This window comes from Nothobranchius furzeri, chromosome 10 (assembly GCF_043380555.1).
Source record: "Nothobranchius furzeri strain GRZ-AD chromosome 10, NfurGRZ-RIMD1, whole genome shotgun sequence".
In the NCBI taxonomy this organism is placed as follows: domain Eukaryota; kingdom Metazoa; phylum Chordata; class Actinopteri; order Cyprinodontiformes; family Nothobranchiidae; genus Nothobranchius; species Nothobranchius furzeri.
This window is the reverse complement of record NC_091750.1, coordinates 71,279,723-71,305,302: the sequence shown is the minus strand read 5'-3', so window position 1 is coordinate 71,305,302 and position 25,580 is coordinate 71,279,723. Positions and strand designations below refer to the sequence as shown.

The following is a 25,580-nucleotide window of genomic DNA, read 5'->3' as shown; positions in this document are numbered from 1 at the left end:
TCTGGGAATACGCTACATGCTACATCATGCTAGCAACAATCGGTCTTTCGTGTTGAAGTTTTTCTCCCATATCAGAATTTATGACAACTTGGAATCAGACAAAATCGATACCAACAGGTATAGAATCGGGCGTCGGCCCTCCAAACCAGAAACAGTAAATCGCTCCGTTCTGAGTTTCTGAATAACTCATTATTAATTAGGCAAGTACATTTTTTTGGTAGAACATAAGAAAAACAAGGACTCAGCTGTTTAAACTGATTAAATAAGGTCTGAATCAGCAGTGAAACTGTAAAACTCCCCATAAATAAAACAATAAGCTCAGAACCAATCCGTAAACTACAAAACGCAACTGAGCTTAAGAAAAACCTTCACCTGGAAAACAAACAAACGAACCAATCTGAGGTTTTCCTGCTGCAACTCCCCGAAAAGAGAGAAACTGAACTGGGTCCTTTTTCAGCTCATGAATAATGAACAAGGCCCTGAGAATACCCCCTCGGCTCGGCTCTAAATTTAGCTCGGAAAGACAGCGAGGCTGCTGCAGACGGCTGGTTGGCTGGCTGCAGGTCCACGGCCCATTATGCCAGTTCTCTTTCTCCTCCGGCTCTAAATCCTGCCGTCTAACCGCAAATCCGAGGGGAGTCGCTGACCTCAACTTGTCGCGCCCTGTGAGCGAACGGAGGCCCAGCTGGCAGCAGCTCGGCCTCCGTTTCACTGTCAGTCATTCCGGGGCCACTAGTGGAGCTCCTAACTCAGATTAGGCTGGAAGAACCCAAAACAGCAGCAGGAATACTCAGGTTGGATCAGAACATCTGAAACATCTGACTAGACTTTGCTCCTGGTATCCAGTGATGTTTACAAACAGGATGAGAGTGAACTAACCTAGACTCTGGGTTATTAAAAAGCCCCACTATGAGAGAATAAATGAACATATTAGTTATGTTCCTTAAAGAGCAAGTCACCCCCAAATCAACTTTTTTTTCTGATAAACTACATAAATGCGTGTCTTTGGACAAAAGTGTCTGCTAAATACCAGCCATCCATGTTCTGAACACGCTTTGTCCATGTAGGGTCGCGGGGGGCGCTGGTGCCTATCTCCAGCGGTCAACGGGCAATCAGGCGGGGTACACCCTGGACAGAGAGCCAGTCCATCGCAGGGCAACACAGAGACACACAGGACAAACAATCATGCACACACACACACACACACACACCTAAGGACAATCTAGACAGACCAATCAACCTAACAGTCATGTTTTTGGACTGTGGGAGGAAGCCAGAGTACCCGGAGAGAACCCACGCATGCACAGGGAGAACATGCAACCTCCATACAGAAAGATCCCAGGCCGGGAAGGGAACCCAGGACCTTCTTGCTGCAAGGCAGCAGCTCTAACCACTGCGCAGCCCATCTGCTAAATACATAAACATAATCGTGCTGCAGACACGTGTAGTCAATAGTTTTGCACTTTAGTGCATTTTAGTTAAAATTTGAATTTTCTGTCTAAAACTGTCAGTGTTGTGCCGTTGTCAGGTAAAAACTCTGCACTGCATTTGAACTTAAATCTGCCATCGCTATTGGCTAAGAGGTACCCTAGAACATTAGCTGGTACCATATGATGTCACAATGTCGTTGTGAGCCTGTGTGTGTGTGTTTGTTAGCAGCTCCACCCTCTCGGTCTGCTAGGCAACAGCATTTGTTGCATTTTTCAAACAGGAAGTGGGAGTGGAGTAATACTCTGGTAGGGGGTGACTTGCTCTTTAAGATTCTTAACAATAAGAACTATATCTGCTGTATTTATTTGTAATAATTTCACAAAATTAAATCAAAGTTAATACAAATTTTGACAAAAGAAAACACTACTGATGTTTTTAACGTAACCTTGATTACTTACTACTTATTAACTACTTAAGGTAAATAATTACACCCCAGATGAGTTAAAGTCAAACTTTTGAGTATTATTTTTTTCCGTTTTACTACCTGGACTGGCGATCTCCGTCTTCTGGATAAATTGGTTGTCGGGAAGGGTTAGGGTTAGGCTCTTTAAACACTAAAGTCAAGTTTATTTGTGTAGCACATTTACAAACGGGCCTGCACTCTTCTTCTGCTGCCGTTCCTGCAGCTGAATCATTTTCTACGTAGAAACACCTGCTGATCTGAGAGACATATTCACAAGAGCCTGGCCTTCAAACCACTAGATCAAAGGCTTCAGGTAAAACTGTGCGTCTTGCTGAGTTCTGCATCCACTAACCCAGAGAAACAGAACAGAAAACTTTCCAATTACAAACAGCATGGAGAGTTTTATCGTCACATGAAAAGCTGCGTGTGTTTTAAGAGGCTTATCTCAAATTCCAGCAGGAGAAAGCTCAACTCTTGTGACGTTTTGGCATGAGAGTGGTCAAAAATTAACTTGCAGGATACCCGGTCGGTGTTATCGTGTCCCGGGTTTTACACAGCCCAGCTCTCTGCTGCAGACAGCCACGGCGTGCAGCTGAGTGAAAACACCCAGGGAGGCGAGCTGCATAGCTGAACGGTGACTCAGACGGACAGCGATGAATTGCTCAGGTGGAGTTATGAGGCTTGGAACTGCAGCTCAAGGTCCAACAGAAAAACAAACACACCAAATATACTCCGCTATTTCACGCTCGCAGGTACAATCCATCATGATTAACTGGCAATGCATCCAAATAGAAGGAGATATGATAAAACAACCTGCTGCAGCAGCGAGCATTCCTTTCACCTGACAACACGCGTTACGCATCACCGCGGTACCCGATACTAGACTCTGAGGAACCTAAAAACTATTCTTAGGAAGGTTTGTTTCTCCACAAAACAGCAGAAATGTTTATTCTTTAGTTTCCTTTGTTACGTGTTTAAGACCGTGTAACGTTCTGCCGAGCGACTTCCAGAAGCCAAAAAACTTTAATTATTAAACATTTTCTGCGTTTACTCTTTAAGAGAGGAGGAAATACGCTCCACAGTCTGGACGACGGGTTCTGTTGCCGCCCGGTGAATTAGAAATTCAAATGAACATGGATAAGTGTGCTGCTCCTGTGTGCCCTAGGCAGGACAGCCCGAGAACAAAAGGTGTGCGGTCCCTCTTCATTCCTGAAAGTGGACGGTAATGGGAGCGTTTCCAACTGACTGCTGCAGGGAATTCAAACCATTTGCTCCTTGAATTACTTTCATGCTTTCATGTCCTCAACTGTTCTTTTACCTCAGAAGAGAAGCGGGAAAAGTTCAACGTACTGACACGAGTTCCTTCTTCTCTGGGTCTGTTGATCTGTTTCGCCGGGGTTTTCCTCAACCCGGGAAGAAAACTAGTCAAACACGTTGATGAGTTTTTCCTGTAAGTAAAGTTAAGTTCAACAGCAGGAAAGATGTCAGCCGTTTTTCTTCATCTCCATCCCAAACACGCAGCTGTGGTCAAAGCTCGGACTCAAAACTAAACAGAGAAAAGGGAATTTACAGCGAAATGCCAACAGGACCGGCTTCTTTAGGACTTTCACCTTAATCTGCGTTGTCAGCAAAGTGACTTTAGATAGAAACAGATTCAACAACCACTGCGACGCGGCTCGGTGACAGGGGCGCCTCCAGAAAATTTTGATTGGGGTGGCCAGATGGGGCCAAAGACATTTTTGGGGTGGCACACCAAATTGGTCCTTGTGGTAATGCTGGGAGAATTTAGCCTGTGGCGATGTGCTGCATTGCACCTTTATTTGTTTTTATTAAAATAACAGTAGGTATAAATTTTACAAACACAAACATTTCAGAAATATACAGTTCAGTTATTTAAAATCGTATCCATAATTAAATTTAAAAATGGATTTTTAGGTTCATTCACCTGTTGCAGTGTTAAAAAAAACTATGGAGATAAAAACTTTTTTTAGATGGTGAGCGGCAGAAACATACGCATTTCTTTTTATTCTGATTATTTCTTTACTCATTAATTGTAATTTTGTTGTTGTTTTATAATTATGTCTTGAATAAAGATGATCAATATATGATTTGACTGAACATTAATATGATTTGTTAACACTGGCTTTTCCTGGGGGGGAAAGGAATTTTCTGGGGGTGGCCATGGCCACCCCTGGCTACCCCTTGGGGGCGCCCTTGCTTGGTGAGCTGAAGACCAACAGAACACTAGAGAAGCTTCCATTTGCTACATTCATTCAGAATTACTTCTGATGGGTTAACACATCATAAATCACATCTCATAAAAAAGCTAAATTCACATTACAGGTCCTACTAATTACATAAAATATGATATCGTCATTTCTTGTTGACAAAGTTCAGGATGCTGACGTTGTTTTTTCCATACGAAGTTCCTTCGTGGAACTTTCAGCTACTTTGTGGTGAAGCTTCACCTAAACGGGCATCCCTTTATTATCGGAGCAGCTCTTTCTGTACAGGAAAATTCCTCTTCAGTGTGTTCATTTGGAAGAGTTTGGGCTAATTCTAGCTAACTTCTCTGCAGTGTTCAGGTCTACATGTACGCTCTGAGCTTCACGTGAAGACGTTCTCTTCAATCACCGGAAAAAGCCAGCCTCATCCAGAGCTGGGTATCCATTCAGTTCTGAATCATAAGAGTTGGAATCAATTATCACGATCCGATTTTGAGCCGTTGAGTATGTGTCTGTAATTCAATGACAACACTGGGCGAGTGAAGCCGGGCCACACCGGAGGCGGACGGCCCGCGTTGAGTCGTTTTAAATAAAAGCCATTATAGTTAATGAGAGTGAGCACACGGGGAGCGCCACGCCAAGGCGCCGAAGATCGGCGCCAGCTCTATCTCAAGAGCCGCTGCAGGCCATGTTTACAACACTGTGCTTTACGACAGACGTTACGACGCGGAACGGCTTTACAGCACAAACCCAGATAACTTTAAAGTACTACTGATCCTAAAATATTTTAATAAATGGCGTATTTACCCACAGTTAATGAATTGGTCTCACAAAACACGATGGCTTTCTGATCAAATATGAACAATAGAGTCACTTCCTGTTCTCAAGTCAGGACTTTCCAAGAAGCGTTCAGCGGCGCGACGCGTCCTGTGTGACCACTTCTCAAAACCGCGGGTGCGACGCTGCGTGGCGCGTCCGCCTCTGGTGTGCCCCAGGCTTTACCGTCCACCGGGGAAGTCTGGATTAACACCTAAACCTTAAAGTGGCCGCCTGAACATTTCCTTCCCATTTTAGCTGTAAAAGAAACTTCTGTTAAACCATTACAAACATTTTTGAACCAATTCAATTTGATTTTTGGAATTTTTTATAAGAACTGATTCAAAATCGATATGTTTTTGACACAGCACTAGTCTCACAGCACACATCACAGGGAAAATTATTATTCAAGGTCCCACCCACTTTGGCTTACGATTGCCCACAGGAAGGAGAGCAGAAGTCTCTGTTAGCAGAAGCTAACCATTTGCAATAGTAGCTCCACAACATGGCTAAACACGTTCAGGCTTGTGCCGTTTGTGGAGATAAAACATCAACTTTGCACTTTTTACCCAAGAAAGAAGAGTGACCGGGAACGAGAACAGTCGTGTTACTGATAGCCAATCAGAGGCGAGATGTTTGCACATCACGAAGATTAATGAGTAAGACCCCTGATCCTGAAAACACAGACTGTTAGGAGATGTGTGGACCTGACCTGATTGTGTCCACGTTCTTTGGTTAGAGAATAAACACAACCAGCCATCATTCTGGTCCCAGTTAGCAGTTGGCTGGGCCTCACGCTGCACTTTGACCTTGTACACCTTGGCAGGCAGTGAAAAGGATTTGGGATGAATCAGGCTTCTGGTTGGTGGGTCTGCACATCGCTCACTCCTTGGCGTTGTGTGTTTCAGGAATGTGAGTTTATGTTTCAAGACTTTGATTAACGGGTTTTAAACTCTTGCTGTTTGAGCTGAAGTTTAAAACATGTTCCCACAAACACCTGAGATGCTCCAGAGCTGGAGACACAAACTACAGACCGATCTTCTGTCTGTGACAACAAGATCCTCATCATCACTTACTACTTTATGAGTCGTGCAGCCGATTGTAAGAGCTACACATTTTCATGGTTTCCCTTGTAAAACTTAAAATCTTGAATTAGCGTTTTAATCCTGAACAAACCAGATTTGATCCATGTGAAGCGTGTTGTCCTCGTTTGAACATTAAACTGTTACACGACTTTGAGATTCAGACGGCAGCAGGACGAAGGTCATACTGGACCACCACAAAATGTATTAGCCTTCAAAAACAGGCCAGTTCTTATTTTAATAAAAGTGTTGAAAAAGATTTAAAACGCTTAAACAGAGCCCTGAGTAATCTGTTTTTATTTATAACAACAGCATTTTTTTACCCCTCAGTTAAAGAGCAAGTCACCCCCTACCAGAGTCTAACTCCACTCCCACTTCATGTTTGAAAAATGCAACAAATTCTGTTGCCTAGCAGACGGAGAGGGCAGAGCCACTAACAAATACACACACACACACACAACATTGTGACATCATATGGCACCAGCTAATGTTCTAGGGTACCTCTTAGCCAATAGCGATGGCAGATTTAAATTCAAATGCAGTGCAGACTTTTTACCTGACAACGGCACAACACTGACAGTTTTAGGCAGAAAATTTTCATTTTAACTAAAATGCACTAAAGTGCAAAACTATTAACTACACATGTCTGCAGCATGATTAGACACACATTTATATAGTTTATCAGAAAGAAAAGTTGATTTGGGGGTGACTTGTAGGGCTGCAACAACGAATCGATAAATTAGATGAAAATCGATTACTAAAAGCGTTGGCAACGAATTGCGTCATCGATTCGTTGTGTCGCACAACTCTTCCAAAAGCGCCCCCCCTTCCCGCCCACCGTTGCGCGCAGACAGATCAGCGCGAGGGAGAGCCGGCAGTTGTTTGGAAGAGGAACATGGCAGAAGCAGCGAGAGTCAAAAAAGTAAAAGCTTTTTAAGTTTGGGAGCATTTTCAGTTAAATCAGGCGAAGACATGCGTTACCTGCAACGTTTAGGTCAGACTTGCACGGGATGATGCAGCGTCTTAAACGCAAGCATGTCGGGATCATCAGCGGAGAGAACTCTGTGTCCGGGTAAATTAAAAACTTTTCAAAAGTGATTCATCCAAGTCCCGGATTATTACACAGGCTAGACATGCCCTAAGCTCGTAAAAAAAGAGTCTAAAGTCGTGAGCGCGACGCTTATTAAATGAGCGGGGGGACTCGCGCTGCTGCGAACCGGTTCCGCCCAAGGCCGGATTAACTGGGCAATTGCCCAGGGCCCACGAACTCTAAAGGGCCCAGGGCACAAGCAAAATACTGTATCTATAATTTCCCGCTTTATGAGGACTATGGTGACCGTACGTTCCGTTTTCCCCGGACGTGTCCACTTTTCACTCTCTGACAGGCGCGTCCGGACTGCGGGTTCTTGTATTGATGAAAATGTCCGGCTTTTCATCCAGGAGCAGGGATCGAATTATGGGGGAGCTGTATATCCTACACATCCAGTAGGGGAGCCGGAAAAAAGTTTTCTATATTATATCATTTTTGGACTCTTTTGAGCAGAGAGCGGCACAGCGCATTGTTACGCAGCGATCCAGGCAGCTGCTTCCAGCGCACGGTCCATTCTCAAAGTGGCGCAACCAAAAAACTATAATTAGCACACGATCGTTCATGTCTGCACATGTTCTCTATTTTCTGTCTTATTTGTGCCTGCAGCGCTCTGCTACTGCGGAGCTCATCACCTGTGCTGCGGTGATTTCACCTCACTGACGCATCGAAAACGCGCTCTCCGCTTTGCAGTCAGGAGATCCCTTTGATCTGCTCAAAAGTAACTGATGAGGTGAACAAGTAAGAATCCAGGCAGCAGTTTTTCTGGAGAATTAAGAGGAGATGCAGGAAGATGAGACAGACAGGACAGGAAAATAGTTCAATAAAAACAACAAAACAAAGTGTTGAAAAGTAAAATGTAGGTAGATTTATCTCCACTACACGTTTTTACCTATAAAACAATAAGTTACACACATGTAATATTTATAAATTTGATACTATTCAGGTCACCTTCAACACTCAGTCACACACCCAGGGCCGTTTCAAGACATTTTGGGGGCCAAGGCAAAATGACCCCCCCCCCCCCCCCCACTGGGCTCCCCAGAAGCCTCTGTGTAATTCATACCCTCTCCAGTAGTTAGTTATACAGTGTTTATAAAAGCCCCTCAGACATTACTGACATGTTCTAATATTATCAGATGAAAAACTAAATTATCAGACATGCTGTCTCATCTGCTTCTTTTCTAAACTTGCAGAAAGTAACAAAACCATTTGAAAGCCACTATTTGTGGATTCTCTGAAAGTTTCCATGGAGTGTGGGACAACTTCTTTTTTCAGTCATTTTTGGAAATAGTGATCAATTTTGATTAATTCACAGCCTATGTTTAATTACATTTAAAAATTAGTTGTTTGACATCCCCAGTTATAATAAATGTCTACAGATGAGATCAAACAAAACAGATGAGAATTGCCCTTAAGCTGTTTAATTGGACCAAGCATTTTAGGTCACAGATAGATGTAGCTTAGGGTCTCTGTCTATACACCTTATAAGACAATTTAGGTGATGGCATGTTGTTTTTCTGCTATTGAACTGTTTTCTAATAATGTTGTGTTAAATAAAGTGAAGGAAGGAGAGAAATAACGTTTCCCTAGCAGTTTTTAAAAATTTCCCCATGTAATCCGATTAATCGATTAATCGTGTCGAGACCCCATCCGATTAATCGATTATCCAAATAATCGTTTGTTGCAGCCCTAGTGACTTGCTCTTTAAATTTTGAGACAGAGTTCTATTAATAGAACACAAAAATATGAAGTCGCTGAGAAAACATGAAACTGTAACATGATGGGTGGATTTTTGTATCAGGAAGTTTTATTTATTTTAAACTTTTTGTCTTCCGGAGAACTTCTTCTGGAATTCTGCAGACAAACGAAACACACGAGTCGTTGGAGGAGGTGACTCGCAGTTTCATCAAATTAAATACTACTATCTGTGACTCAAAGTACAATGAAACCCAGAAAAGAAAAGAGAATAAACAGTTTCTGGCTGCATGTTGACGACGCACTAATCCACTCACACACAAAGGCGGAATAAATAAGCCACAGAGAAAAATATGTGCTCAAGAATTCCAGACGTGAAGCATTAAATGGATTAGGTGTCAAAGTCCGGAGAGTCTTGCGTAACTGGTAAAGATGGAAAGATGAAAATCCGCCCCATCTTTCCCACATGATATCATGAGGAAGTTCTTCTTATCATAGGAATTTTAAGCCGATCACACCGAAGGAATTTTAAAAAGAGCAACACAAGTACATCACTCCTCTGCTCATGCTGGGATGGATGCATGGAGATCACAACCAAAATCCGACCTCAGCATGGAAAACCTGCACAAACGAAAGGTAAAGAAGAGCCCGGCCTTTGAGCCGTAGCTGAAACGGATGGATGGTTAGGATTAGCGCTAACGTTTCAGCTCACAGCCTCAAACTCTCTAATCTGTGTTTTTAACAGATTCAACTACAGAAATGGGAACCTACTGAATCCGACTACAGGCAGATCCAACTTTAAACCAATTCAATGTTCGATCATCTGTTGGGCATCAAGACACCAGGCTCATCCCTTGAGCTATGGGGCCCGTTTGCTGGCCAACTGAATGAAACAGCACGTAACTGTTTAAAGAACAGCAAAAAACCTTTGGAAAGTCTGGGGGGAAGTAAACAATTAGAGTAGAAACATGAATAAGTACGAGTAATTTACGACACCATGTGCTGTTAAATAAGTTTATTTATCTTTTGTGTGTTTGTTTATTAAGGGGATAGTTTAGATCTTAGTATGTTTATGTGGTGAGGTTATTAACTCATTCACTGCCAGCATTTTTACTGCCTTTTTTGAAGTCACAGAACATTGCACTCTTTGATGATAATGTCGACGCCAAAACTACCAAGACAAAGGGTACACTCACCTCTTACATCAGGAAGCATCAGTGCGTTTCGAGCTTTATCCATTCCTTCATAATCCGTTGTTGAATTGCGATCGGCAGAAGCTTTTCCAGTTCGTGCCTCACTTTGTTTTTTACAGCAGCGGCCCAACACGATCTCCTAAAACATGGATTTTCTGCTTCCTGATCACGTGACGTGTGACGTACGCGGATTAAGATCGGCTTTAGAGCTGAGATGTTTGTTCTCACGATGCGGGGGCTCGTTCCCAATTTCAAAGGTTTTAGACATTTAAACGAGTGCTATTTTTTAACCTGTAAACTGACTCCATGGTGAGAATTATTATGAAACGCCAGCCAGGAATAATGTACGCTGCAGCCAACTTCTGCTGTAAATAACAATGTCATGTGAAGTTCAAGGAAGGGTCAAAACGTTACACATGGCAACGAAATATCTGGAAACACTTGGCAACTGGCCTCCACTTAAACTAGCCGTTAGCTCATCAATCTAGACAAAACTAATCTACATTTCTCCAAACTAAGGTTGCTCACATGGCTATCAGGTATACGGATTTGTTCATAACATTTCTCCATAAAGGCTTTGTTAAACAGCTGAGCTGTCTCTTTAACGCCTGACACCTGTCAGGGGTCAAAGGTCGATACACCTGTCTCTCACATTCCTTACCTGTCCCGGGGGTCGATCCAGCTCGTGCAGTGGTTAATGTGATCAATGTAGTAAACTTTGCCATCAAAGTCTCTGGCTTCCTCCCAACCGTCCGGTAGTGGCAACTCCTTCCTCGGCATGTCAGGCGAGTCTCCATGTACCTATCTCCTCTCTACGTGGAAACACAACGAAGGGAGACCATCGCTCTTCTCTGTCATCATCAGCAGCGGAATCAGCAGTTATTTCCACCTAACGCTGTGCGGGCTGGATTAGGCCATCGTAATAATCCGAAACAGTCCACAGATTAATACCGAGGCAGCCCCGAAGCAGGCAGGGGAAATTGGAGCCGCTTCAGGGGGATGGAGAACTTCCAGGAGGCTGCAGTTCATCAGCATCCGAGCTAGAAACACAAAAACGGGGAAGACAACCCCTCAACACTGTCCGCTGTGCCTCTCATGGTGCTCCAAAACTTTCCAGGTCGTTTAAAGAAACTTGTAGGGGTCCTGGTGACAACTTTTAGGTTAACAAGAATTAGCCACGGTCCACAGAACACGGACACCGCTGCTCGGTTTTAACGGAAACAAACCGCAGTTTTATCCCCAAACACGAACAAGAGATAGGCGCCAGGACCGGAGCATCGCCGTTTCACAACAGGAACGGTTCCGAACGGCCCAGAAATTCCTCCAAAACTCCCGACGGAGCTCGTCTCCTCCGCTTTACCTCCAGCAGGCCACCATGTTCAGCAGCAGTAACCGATTTTAGCCGCCAGCCGCGGGATAGCGAACCCCCCGAGCCGCTCTTCTGTCCACAAACAGTAACGAGGTCACCCAAAGCGTTTCAAATCCCGTCAAACCAAAACAAACTCCGGAGAATCCCGTTAAAGTCCCGGTTCGAAGCGGACAGGAAGGAAGGTGCACGGCGGCAAAGTCGTTTCTTCAGACCCGATCACTTCGGTCAGCCGCCGTGTGCGTCAAGCAGCCTGCGTGCGCATCCACTCACTTCCACTTCCTGTTTCAAAATAAAACCAATGTTGACAAATCCAGTCTGAAACAATACAACTTCCGGTCCGAAATGTTTATGCAAGAGTTTCATGAAATGGACATAGAAATATAAAATAACTCAAAACACTGAATATTTAAAATAGGTTAAATCTCACATATCTGACAACAACATACTACAAAACATAGCATATGACATGAAAAAAATATACAAAATTGATTTTAAATGATCACAAACCTCCCATAATTAGCCCAGTAAAAAAAAAACCCCAGAAAGAACTAAATTAGAGATACGATTTTGTATTAAATAAATTAATTAATTTGATCACAGCTCAATTTGAGTTTGTACATCACCATTTCAATTGATTGCATACATACATATCAAAAATAAATATCTGCATAATCACTGGGCCAATTAAAACAATATGATAAAGTTGCAAAATCACAACAAAAGTTGGGCAAAAGTGAGGTGCACACCCACAGGAGGAGATCTGAAATAAACACTAAACAGATAACCAATGACGTGTTACAGCTTTGGGACATGTTGATAGATAAATGCGTAAATTGGAAAAAAGGTCAGACTAAATGTTTGACAGATTTTGTGTTTCTTTTTTCAAAGTTGCAGATGTAAAATGCAGTCTTGAACACTTTTCTGGATGGTCGGCTTGTTTTCCAAAGGATGATTTGCAGAACTTCCGCTTCTCCTGGTTGGCACAACCTTTTAAGAACCATGTCGCCCTCTAGTGGAAGGCTTTAGAATGGTCAGGCTTCAAAGGTTCTGAAGAAAGTTCGGAAAGATGAGTCCCAACCAACGGGTCCTCCACCTGTCCGTAAAATATTTCCTTCACTGGAATAAGTGTTATATTTGTTCATCTCTGGTTGAAAATCTAAATTCTTCCAAAGTTCCTCCTTTAAATGAACCCAATCCAACCCATTTCTGTATTTGATCAGATTTAAAACCTTGTCTTAATTTCTAATTTCTCTGCTCATTTTGTTGTACTTGAAAATTAGACCTAATTGACTGAATATTTTATTTGTGACGATTACACAAAGATACCACTAATAATATTTGACGTAAATGTTGATTTTATTTATTCGCATTAAACAGGAGCGAATTTGGCCAAAGTTATTGAATTTATTGTTGTACAAGAATAAACAGTTCATGAATTTACTATTCAATATATTTCTAAAAGTTGAAATATAAAAACACAGAGAATAAATTAAACATGAACAGTTCTGAGACAATTCTGTTCATTTATACAGTGGTGTGAAAAACTATTTGCCCCCTTCCTGATTTTATTCTTTTGCATGTTTGTCACACAAAATGTTTTTGATCATCAAACACATTTAACCATTAGTCAAAGATAACACAAGTAAAACACAAAATGCACTTTTGAAATGATGGTTTTTATTATTTAAGGAGAGAACTAAATCCAAACCTACTGTTACAGCTACCAGCCTGGCCATTGGGATGCCGGACCCAGGATCAGCCAGCCCTGGTGATCAGCCTGACACCGCCCCTCCTCCTCCTCTCTTCCAGGCTGCTGAGGAGCACAGCTGATCTGAATCCTCCTGATGACCCACACCCGGATAAAAAGGCTGTGCCTTCAGCAGTCTGGGAGGACTCCTCCAGGCCTCGTTTTGGTTTCAGCACTTCGGTTGTGATGAGTTTTAACTTTTAAAGTTTTAACTCTGAGTGATCCATAGGGATCTTTGGGTTTATGTCAAACTTAGTTGACTCTGTTTTAAGGTCAACTCTGCTTTAGTTTTTAGACTTTTATCAACTTCGTTGCGATTTTAAAACACCTTCAGTTTAGGTAAAACTTTATTAAAAGTTTTAACCAGGTGTTTTATATAGTTGATAAGTTGTCTTTTAACTGTTAACCTTAGTGAAATTTGTTTAGCATTATTTTTAATAATGCTCGCCATCCGTTTGCTCTTGTTTTTACAACCTTTTATAAAAATTAAACCCATTTTAAATCCATTGTCGCATTTCTTATGTTAACTTACCCCCTCCTTCACATTTTAACACCTCCTGTCGGGGACATAACGCCTACATTGCCCTGTGTGATTAAGTAATTGCCCCTGAACCTAATAACTGGTTGGGCCTCCCTTAGCAGCAATAACTGCAATCAAGCATTTGCAATAACTTGCTACGAGTCTTTTACAGCGCTTTGGAGTTTTGGCCCACTCATCTTTGCAGAACTGTTGTAATTCAGCTTTATTTGAGGGTGTTCTAGCATGAACCGCCTTTTTAAGGTCATGCCATAGCATCTCAATAGGATTCAGGTCAGGACTTTGACTAGGCCACTCCAAAGTCTTCATTTTGTTGTTCTTCAGCCATTCAGAGGTGGATTAGCTGGTGTGTTTTGGGTCATTGTCCTGCTGCAGCAGCCAAGATCGCTTCAGCTTTCGTTGACGAACAGATGGCCGGACATTGTCCTTCAGGATGTTTTGGTAGACAGATGAATTCATGGTTCCATTTATCACAGCAAGCCTTCCAGTTCCTGAAGCAGCAAAACAACCCCAGACCATCACACTATCACCACCATATTTTACTGCTGGTGTGATGTTCTTTGTCTGAAATGCTGTGTTCCTTCTACGCCAGATGGAACGGGACATTTGCCTTCCAAAAAGTCCAACTTTTGTCTCATCAGTCCACAAGGTATTTTCCCAAAAGTCTTGGCAATCATTGAGATGTTTCTTAGCGAAATTGAGACGAGCCCTAATGTTCTTTTTGCTTAACAGCGGTTTGCGTCTTGGAAATCTGCCATGCAGGCCCTTTTTGCCCAGTCTCTTTCTTATGGTGGAGTCGTGAACCTTAATTGAGGCAAGTGAGGCCTGCAGTTCTTTAGAAGTTGTCCTGGGGTCTTTTGTGACCTCTCGGATGAGTTGTCTCTGCGCTCTTGGGGTAATTTTGGTCGGCCGCCCACTCCTGGGAAGGTTCACCACTGTTCCATGTTGTCGCCATTTGTGGATAATGGCTCTCACTGGGGTTCGCTGGAGTCCCAAAGCTTTAGAAATGGCTTTATAACCTTTACCAGACTGATGGATCTCAATGACTTTTGTTCTCATCTGTTCTTGAATTTATTTGGATCTTGGCATGATGTCTAGCTTTTGAGGTGCTTTTGGTCTACTTCTCTGTGTCCGGCAGCTCATATTTCAGTGATTTCTTGATTGAAACAGGTGGGGCAGTAATCAGGCTTGGGGGTGGCTACAGAAATTGAACTCAGGTGTGAAACACCACAGTTGGGTTATTTTTTAACAAGGGGGCAATTGCTTTTTCACACAGGGCAATGTAGGTTTGGATTTAGTTCCGTCCCTAAATAATAAAAACCATTTCAAAACTGCGTTTTGTGTTTACTTGTGTTATCTTTGACTAACGGTTAAATGTGTTTGATGATCAGAAACATTTTGTGAGACAAACATGCAAAAAAAAAAAAAAAGAAATCAGGAAGGGGGCAAATAGTTTTTCACACCACTGTAAATATGTAAAATACATAAATAAAAGATTTTGGTGATGGAGGTGGATTTCTTGTACAGGTTCTGTAAAAGCAGGAAATAAAAGAATAACTTTTACTGAAGAAACTGGTTGGGACTGTTGAAATGTGATTTTTTATTAAATCTATCATCTGAAACCACACTCTGGTTCAGTCTCTGAGAGCTTTTGAAGGTAACAACCAATTCTGCTGATCCTTCAGGAAGACTGCTCCTGTTCCTCTTGCAGACAAATGCATTTTTGGGTTATAGGCTTTATTAAAAGATCAGACTAAATCCTTTCTTCACAACTTAAACTCCCTGCTGGGAGGCTGATCCTTTGCAGCCGAGACAAGAAAATGCATGCAAGAAACCGAAAATCGCTTTGGAGCGTTTTTTTTATTAAGAAATAACAACACAACATGGTCAGAAGCTTCAAAACCCAGCTGTTTGTTTCAATTATTTAAACCATTACATATCATAAATAAAACTATCAAATATAAATGAGTATTTTTGTCTTGAATGTTCCTTTACCTTTTGATTTTCATGATGTGAACTGTATGAAAACATAAAAGATGACTCTAGATGGAGCTCTGACTGCAGGCTTCTCTGGTGAAAACCTCACATCAGCTCAGAGTTCATGACTCGTTCTGTGGTTGACCTCCTTCTTCTGCTCTTTTATTACATCAGTGTCTCATTGGGAATTGAATTCAAGTTTATTTATAAAGCGCCAAATCACAACAAGAGTCGTCTCAAGGCACCAATAAACATCCCAATACAGGTCAGGTCATTAAGCCAATCAGAAAAAAGTTTCCTATATAAGGAACCCAGCAGGTTGCATCGAGTCACTGACTAGTGTCAGAGTCTTTACAGCAATCCTCATACTAAGCAAGCATGCAGCGACAGTGGAGAGGAAAACTCCCTTTTAACAGGAAGAAACCTCCAGAGAATCCTGGCTCAGTATAAGCAGCCATCCTCCACGACTCACGGTCGTACCAGGAGGTACAGACAGAAGAAATGTTCTGTGATTTTCAGCTGTCTGGAGCCTTCGGATTAGAAACTGAAGAACTTCAAATTAAACACACAGCAGATAAATGTTCTGAAGATGTTTGATTCAAGACCTTCAGAGATCACAAGAATGTGAACGTGTGTTAGGGCCACTGAGAGGAAGAACAAAAACAAGGAGGAAGTGTTGAGATTATAGTTGGAAACAAGTCAAAATACAAGATAAATTCAAGAGAAAACAAGAAAACGGGTGAAAAACCATTTTGAGAAATAAATGAAAATATTAATTGCTGGAACAGTTGAAAGTAGGCTGTCAGAAATCGTCCTGGGAAACAAAACCCTCACTCTGCTGTCAAGCTGATTATTATCGTTTAACCAAAGGTTCTGGTTTGATGAGTAAACTGTGTAAAACACGGTTCAGTATTTTAGACACCTCCACAGTGTTCAGAAACAAGAGGTCTTCCTTCAAAATAAGAGTCTCATGCTTCAAAGCACCTTAAGCTGGTAAAATACTGTCATGTAGTGGGGAACGTTATTAGTAGGGCTGCACGATACTAGGAAAAGCTGCGATATGCGATGACAGTGATTAATATTGCGATGATGATATTACTTGCGATAAATAAAAACTTAACTCAGGAACAAAAATAAACAAAAACAAAGAAATAATAAATTGACAAAAAAAAATAAAAATGAGAAAAGCAAAAGATGTGAGGAAAGAGAAAAAGAAAATGAACAGATAAAGGCAATCAGTGGATCCTAGGAAAAGCAGAATCAGCAGATTGATCAGAACTAAGCTAACTCAGGTGTTTGCTAACGTCAAAATCCGCCTCGGGGGCGGGCATCTGACCTATGAGAACCCACTTGATTGGCCAAATGGGTGAAGAGCTCTATTTGATTTGTTAAAAAGACATCATGCTTCCGTTTGATTGACAGAATGCATCATGTGTAGCAAACATTTGAGCTGACCATTCATTGCGATATTTATCTGTTCTTTGCGATATGCATATTGTGCATGCTGATATCGTGATAACGATATATTTGCAATATATTGTGTAGCCCTAGTTATTAGTGAACCGTTTCTAGATTCAGGTGCCTTAAGTACAACACAAATGTTATATGAATTGCTTTTAAATAGTATTTCAACCATTTTTCTTCCATTTTGACTTTACTTTACCGCAGTCACCGGCCATTTTTTCAAACTTTTCTCCACCAACCTCCTCTTTTCCACCTTGCTCCTGTCTGCGATCTTCTTCAGTAGTGTCCCTGCTACCATCTCCTATGATCGCCAGACTCTTTTGTCCTTCAGTTCGTTCACGATCGCCCAAGATGCACCAAGGATGTATCATCCTGTTTGTTTACCTGAGCGGCGCACTGGCTCGGAGCCAAACGACAATTCTTACCACGGGCGCCTCCAGCGATGTTTATCCGTCCCGGGAAAACGTCGGAGGAAAAGAGGTAAACGAGCAGGAATCCAGGTGAGAATAAGACTTCTCTTAAAGCGTGGTTTATCTAGTAAACATCGGCGTGATCTTCTAGCTTCTTGTTCTCTGTTTGGCGACTTGAGCGCCACTTCCGCATTGCGGAGCGGTTTCTCCGTCCAAGTTTTTTAAGGTGGGTTTATCCTCATTCCTCAGTGGTTTCTCCTCCTGTTCCCTCCATAAGTGGTTTTTATAAACACCGTGGATCTAACCCTGCTAATTTACGCCCACTAACTCCAGCTGTTTCTGTAGTTTCTGATACCTCCACCTCACTCAGCATGGCTCTATTAAATACCCGCTCTGTTAACAATAAGTCCTTCCTGCTCAATGATCTAATTCTCTCTAAAAACCTGGATTTTATGTTTCTGACTGAAGTTTGGCAGCAAAAATCTGATTATTCTGGTCTGATTGAACTCTGCCCGAGTGGTTATTCTTTTCTTAGCCAGCCCCGGGGTTCTGGTCGTGGTGGAGGCCTAGCTGTTGTTTTCAGAGACCATCTTCCATGTAGCTCTACAACCTCTGGTCGCTTTGCTTCCTTTGAACTGCAGCTGATTCAAGTCGGGCGTAAAGACCCGTTCTACTGTGCTGTGGTTTATCGTCCACCTGGTCCAAACAGTTCTGTCCTTCAGGAGTTTAGTGACTTTCTATCCTCCACTGTGAAGCTGTCCAGACTGGTGATTGTTGCTGACTTTATCATCCACGTTGATGATCCCTCTGATCTCTTTGCCATGAATTTCTCCAGCCTCATGGACTCCTTCAGCTTTACCCAGCATGTTCCTGGCCCCACACACACCAGGGGGCACACTCTAGACCTTGTTTTTACCCTGGGTCAAAAATGCGGACAGTGTTTGTCCTGAGGACGTTTATATTTCAGATCACCACTGCATTTTCTTTAACTTGTTAGTTTCTGCGTCCCCACCTCCTGCTCGCTGTATGATTAGTTCTCGTTTTCTTAATGAGAGCACAGCTAGCAATTTTTCTGCTGCTTTTGATCCACCCTGTTCTTCTGACAACGACCCAGATTCCTTAACTTCTCAGTTCAACGAGCGCTGCCTCTCCATTCTGGACAACATCTGTCCTGTCAGAACCAGATCAGTGTCACGATATGGTGTTGGAGGACTCAAATATGCAGTACCCAGGATGACACGAGGCAGGGATGAAGGTTAAGTAAAATCCTTTATTTAAAAGGAGAGCCAAAAATAAAGTAAATCCAAGGCTGTGAGCCAAAATCCAAAAAACCAGATAAAGATCTGGAAATCCAAAAAACTCTGGGTTATACACAGAGAAACAAGACTGACAGAACTACAAACAATGGACAGACAAGAACAATGAGACAAGGAGAGGCTTTATACACTGGAGTGATAGGAGACGAGGAGCAGGTGTGTGGGGAACTGGCACAGGTGAAAGCACTAATGAGGAGAGGAGCAGAGCAGGACACCAGACCTGACTGGGGACGGACACACACACACACACACACACACACACACACACACACACACACACACACACACACACACACACTGAGCTGGGGACAAAAAGGCTGGAGCTACAAGCAGGGCCAGATTAACACTTTGTTGTGCCCTGGGCAGCAATATTCAAGGGCCCCATCATCACGACCCAAGGATCACCATAAAATGGTCACATACAGAATATTTTACTGTAATATGCAGTAAATATACTCAATACTTGAATGCCTGACATCCCGTAACCCGCTCAGGGTAACCTTTGACCCACCTTGGGTGGACTGACCAATGAGGAGATGGTCTTAACTTGAGGCCCTCTCTTCATTGGTCAGTCTGCAAGGGGGGGGGGGGGGCTGTCATTTTGCCTTGGCCCCCAAAATGTCTTGAAACGGCCCTGGGTGTGTGACTGAGTGTTGAAGGTGATCTGAATTGTATCAGATGTGTAATTATTACATGTGTGTAACTTATTGTTTTATACAGGTAAAAACGTGTAGTGGAGATAAATCTACCTACATTTTTGTTTTGTTTTCTTGTTTTTATTTAACTATTTCCTGTCCTGTCTGTCTCTCATTTTCCTGCATCTCCTCTAAACTCTCCAGAAAATCTGCTGCCTGGATTCTTACTTTTTCACCTCATCAGTTACTTTGAGCAGATCAAAGGGATCTCCTGACCGCAAAGTGGAGAGCGCGTTTCGATGCGTCAGTGAGGTGAAATCACCGCAGCACAGGTGATGAGCTCCGCAGCAGCAGAGCGCTTCAGGCACAGATAAGACAGAAAGTAGAGAACATGTGCGGACATGAACGATCGTGTTTTTTTGGTTGTGCCACTTTGAGAATGGACCGTGCACTGGAAGCAGCTGCCTGGAGCGCTGAACACCAACAATCATCGCTATATGTGCTCTCTGCTCAAAATAGTCCATAAATGATGTAATATAGGTAGAAAACGTTTTATCTGGCTCCCCTGGATGTGTAGGATATACAGCTCCCCCATAATTCGATCCCTGCTCCTGGATGAAAAAACTGACATTTTCATCAATACAAGAACCCCCCGGACGCCCGGACAGAGAGTGAAAAGTGGACATGTCTGGGAAAAAGAGGATGTACGGTCACCCTAGTTTAATATAGAGCGGGAGATTACAGATACAGTATTTTGCTCGTGCCCTTGCTGCCCTGGGCCCTTTAGAGTTTGTGGGCCCTGGGCAATTGCCCAGTTGCCCGTATGGTTAATCCGGCCTTGGCTACAAGAGAAGACACATAAATGAGATGCAGACAAAGGACACATGAGGACGCTTATGAGACCCAAAATGGGAACCTAGAGGAAGGAGAACACATGAGGGAAGACACAGACGCAGACCATGACAGTCAGTTCCTGCAGTGAACCCTACTCCCTGGTTTAATGACAGCCTTCACAGCCTGAAGCGCCAATGCAAAAAAATTGAGCGCTTGTGGAAAAATACCCATCTCCACGTCCATCTGCTGCACCTAAAGGATCTTCTGACATCCTTTAACTCCACAGTCAGAGACGCCAGGGTTTCATATTTCTCCAACCTGGTGTCCCAGAGCAAAGGGAACCCCAAGGTGCTGTTTAACACCATCAGCAGCATCGTCTCCCCTGCCTCTCCTACAGCCTCCATCCACTCTGTTACAGACTGAGAACTTTCTGTCTTTCTTTGTGGACAAAGTCAATAAGGTTAGATCTAGCATCTCTCCTTCAGCCTTATCACTGCCTCTCCCGACTCCAACCAGGCCCATCATCCTAGATAGCTTTGCTCCTGTTTCTTTGCCTGAGTTAACCAAACTAGTTAACTCTATGAAGACCTCTGCATGCCCCCTCGACATCTTACCCTCATCTTTGTTTAAAAGTGCTTTTCTGTCCATCGGTCCCAGCGTGCTCTCTATAGTTAATGCTTCTCTGGTTTCTGGTCAGGTCCCTGCTTACTTTAAGAACGCTGTAATCCACCCGCTTCTTAAAAAACCGAGTCTTGACCCTCTCTCCATAGCAGCTTCAGACCCATCTCTAAACTTCCGTTCATCTCCAAGATCTTGGAAAAGGTTGTGGCTAAACAACTCACAGCTGCTCTTGATGAACATAACATCTATGATAGCTTCCAGTCAGGTTTTCGTAGAGCTCATCCTACTGAAACAGCTCTTCTTAGGGTCTCTAATGACCTTCTGACTCACAGTGACGCAGGGGACTGTTCTGTTCTGGTCCTGCTGGACCTGACTGCAGCCTTTGACACTGTTGACCATCACCTGCTACTGGAGAGGCTGAGAGACTGGGTAGGCCTATCAGGATCTGCTCTGGAGTGGTTCTCCTCTTATCTCTCTGAGCGCTCCTTTTCTGTGGCCGTCTCCAAGTTTAGGTCCTCCACCACTTCCCTTACCCATGGTGTCCCACAAGGTTCTGTGCTGGGGCCTCTGCTCTTCCTCCTCTATCTGCTTCCTCTTCAGCACATCCTGAGCTCCTTCAAAGGAATCTCCTACCATCTTTATGCAGATGACATCCAACTGTACATCTCCTTTAAGCCCCATGAGATGTCTAAGCTGCAGCTGTTCCACACCTGCTTAGACTCTATCAAAACCTGGGTGGCTGGGAGCTTTCTACAGCTGAATGAAGATAAGACTGAGATCCTCATCTGTGCCCCAGACAAGCTGGTTCCCAAAGTCAGAGACTCTCTTGGTCAGCTTGCTTCTCACACCAAACCTTCTGTCAGGAATCTTGGCATGACCTTTGACCCAGCTCTCACCCTGGATTCTCATGTCAGTTCTCTTGTTCGCTCTTCCTTCTTCCATCTCAGGAACATTGTTAAGCTGAGTCCCATACTATCCCGCTCTGAACTTGAGACAGTTCTCCACACCTTCATCTCCTCACGCTTAGACTACTGTAACTCTCTTTTCACGTGTCTGAACAGAACCTCCCTGAACCGTCTACAGGTGGTTCAGAACGCCTGTGCTCGGCTTCTGACCAAGTCCTCCAAACACACCCACATCACCCGCTTCTCCTCCAGCTTCACTGGCTGCCAGTCAACTTCAGGGTTCATTTCAAGATCCTGGTTCTGGTCTATAGGGCCTTACATGGACAAGCACCATCTTACATTGGTGATCTTCTTAGTCCCTACACCCCCAGCAGGTCCAGGCTAAAAGTCAAAGGTGACAGATCATCTGCTGCTGTGGCCCCCAGACTCTGGAACTCTCTACCCCTGAGCCTGAGATCAGTGGACCCAGTGAACTCCTTCAAAAAGCAGCTGAAGACTCACTTCAAGCTGGTTTTGGTGTGACCCTCATCACCCTCTCCTTGTTCTGCTCTCCCTACCTATTCCACCTTCCTCAGGATCCACTGATTTCCCTCTTTCCTGTTCACTTTCTCTCTTTCTTAACATTTTTTTATCACAATTGTCTATTTTTTGCTCATTTAAATTTAATTTTTAACCATTTTCTAAATTATTTTTTACATTTTTTTCACATTTTTGTTTTTGTGAAGCGCCTCATGATTTTTATCTTGAGAGGCGCTTTAGAAATTATATTTTCTTCTTTTTCTTTGGTAGAAATATTTCACATTTTCTCCCTGCACACCCCCATTCTGTTGAATACAGTTTACCCAAATGATAACAAGAGTTGTCTCAAGGCTCTCTAAAGTAAACAATCCTATTTAACCTACTTATCAGTGCATTGGGTTCAGTTCATTATGCCACTTAGTTAAAAGCAGTGGACTGAGACACTGACTTGTGTCAAGAAGACACTTTACAGCTATCCCAAAACTAAGCAAGCATGTAGCGACAAGTGGAGAAGAAAAACTCCTCTGCAACAGGAAGTAACCTCCTACAGAACCTGGCTCAGTATGATTAGCCACGTGACTCACTGCAGTTTGAGAAGACACACACACGTACACAAACACGTACAGACACAAGTGGACCTAATGCCACTGCAGAAAACATCTCATCAAAATCAAGAAAAGCATCAAGACCTGGAGCAATAGTGCTGACTCTGAAAGAAAAAAAACATTTTTGTTTGGTTTATTTTTTAATACAGTGGCTGACAAGGGTCATAAAGACACAAACCCCGCTGCAACACAACATGGAGTAATTATAAAATAAAAGTGAAATCAATAACGAAAGTTGCAGAGACCCCCAAGTTATGCTAAATACATTTAAGATCTTTTAACTTCCGTTTTAATATTTTTGTTGTTGTATTGCAGTTGTCGTAATCATTCGCAACCTTCTGGGCTACCATAATAAAGCGTTCATCTGCTTGCCATATACAAGGTGCTGTGCACACTATGACCTCGTCGTTTCCGAGGAGCCCTGAACGCATCTCCTCTCCTTCACGCGCTCTTCGTAATATGTGGCGCGTGCAGGAACCTTCCGGGGTATGGCAAGCCAAAACCGTCACAATACGCCACTTTCCCAACCCGTCTAGTTAAGAAATGGCGAAAAAAACGCCGTTTGATGTGCCAAGACGTCGTAAAATACGGCGAAAACTCTGCCAGAACGCCGTAATTTACGCCGTTCTGAACGGTCCCGTAGAACGCCCGTAAAATACGCCGTTTTTTCCGGACATTGAACGCCGTTTTTTACGTCACCCTAATCCCAGACGCGTTCTCTGTGTGAGTGGCGTAAAATACGGCGTTTGGTACGGACATTGAACGCCGCTTTTTTCGCCGTTCTGTGACATAAAACGCCGCTTTTAACGCCACTTTGTGACAGTTTTAACGCGTTTAAAATTCAACTTTACTCTCATTTATGCAGAGCCCTCCCCATGGGTTTCTCATCCACTTAATTTAAACTTCAGTGACCCAATGAAAGACGAGGAGGTTGAGGCAGCACTAATTCATCCCAGATTCGCCGGGCTGTCGGGCTGTGCGGATTGCTGTTTTCTAATACAACTCGGCTCTGTTTCAACTAATTTCACTGTATTGAAAAAGCCTTGAAATGTAGTAATATTATCAACAATGTGTCAACATTATTATTTTTTCTGTCCACCTGTAAAAGGCAGAAACGCTGTTTCAGTCAGACCTGATGATTACTTAAAAGTGTGGCTGCCGTATCAGTCTGTCCTCGTGGCTCGTGAGTCCAGCTGAAACATCGGTGCTCTTTCTGTCCAAAACTCCATTCTTCTTAAGTTCATCCACTTTCAGTATTTACTATTGTGACAGTGTGTGTGTGTGTGTGTCTGTGTGTGTGTGTGTGTGTGTGTGTGTGTGTGTGTGTGTGTGTGTGTGTGTGTGTGTGTGTGTGTGTGTGTGTGTGTGTGTGTGTGTGTGTGTGTGTGTGCTGTCGCAACGTCCCGATTGATCATGCGCCCTGGCTACTTGGTCAAGGGAATGTTCCTTTGGCTGACTGGTTAGAGCGTATGACTCTCACCCGGGAGTCTGGGGATCTAATCCCGTCCGAGTCCTCGTTTATCCACCTGGCCACACTATTGTTTTTTTTTTTTCGTTTTTTTTTAACGACTGTTATACTTGTCTTACAGGAGCTTCTGAAGATGTTCTGTCTTGCTTCTCCATCATCACTCTCCAGCTCCTCAGACCAGCCACTCCAGAACCTTCCCAGATCCAGGATCAGAGCACTTTAATAAAAGTTTGAAACATGTCTGCTTGTTGTTCTCCTATAGAAGCCTTAAACTAGAATTTGCTAATGAGCTTTCTTGGCTAAAATATGCTCTTAAATGTTTTTATTTACATAATCAAGAAACACGTTTTTCATTGCTGCTTCACCAAGACATGACTCTGAGAATGTCCTCAAGATCCTGAAACGCTGGTTAAAACAAATTACTTTTAACCTCTTATAAAACAAACGTGCCTGTTGATGATTGTGCCACTATACTGAAGCACCTGCATACTTGCTACCGATTTGCTAACTTTCTGTAATATTTGATATTTAAGTTGAAAACATGAAATGCTGTAACACAAATTCCAAATGTTCTAGTTGAGCACTTGTTTCTAATCAACTAATCATTATTTCTGTGATTAGTCAGCTTTTTCCTTTTCAATAAACACATGGAAAAATTACAATTATCTTACTGAAAAATGGTTTAACAGTGTTGCACATGTATAATAATCTGCACTGGTTTTCACAGTTACGGCATTCTTCAAACTATAATAATAAAATAAAGTGAAACGATATTTACAATTGATTACTTCAAGTTCCTACTATTTACATTTTATGCATCGATACTGTAAATGGCTGTTTACTAAGGCATACAAAGTCAGTGGAATGTTCTCATACGGGTTCTTGCCTAGTAAGCAGGGGGTTGCCTCCTGTAAAAATGGAGATGATTAGCCTCATTGTTGTCTTTCAGCACACTCCGTAAAGTCCTAAATTTAAAAAAATGTGGTTTGTGGGAGAGGCTCATCTACTTTCTAAGGCTAACACTTTTAAACTCCTCTTAAGCACACACTCAACTTGTTAATAACTAAAAGGATTGTTCAATACCTGCTCAAATAAACAAGGCAATTCTACAGACTCGTGGATTTGTAAGTAGCATTAATGAAGAATACAGGATCATATAGAACAGAAATATGTAGAT

At 42.8% G+C, this 25,580-nt stretch overlaps 1 protein-coding gene across 1 annotated transcript in view; it reads right to left on the bottom strand.

Moving 5' to 3' along the window:
* Positions 1-10,997, bottom strand: part of wwc1 (WW and C2 domain containing 1) — a 44,526-nt gene extending 33,529 nt beyond the window's left edge. The window contains exon 1 of the mRNA XM_015961856.3: positions 10,657-10,997. Within this exon, the coding sequence (XP_015817342.3) occupies positions 10,657-10,775 (119 nt within the window). The 5' untranslated portion in view covers positions 10,776-10,997. The remainder of the gene's footprint in view (positions 1-10,656) is intronic.
* Positions 10,998-25,580: the final 14,583 nt, after the last annotated feature.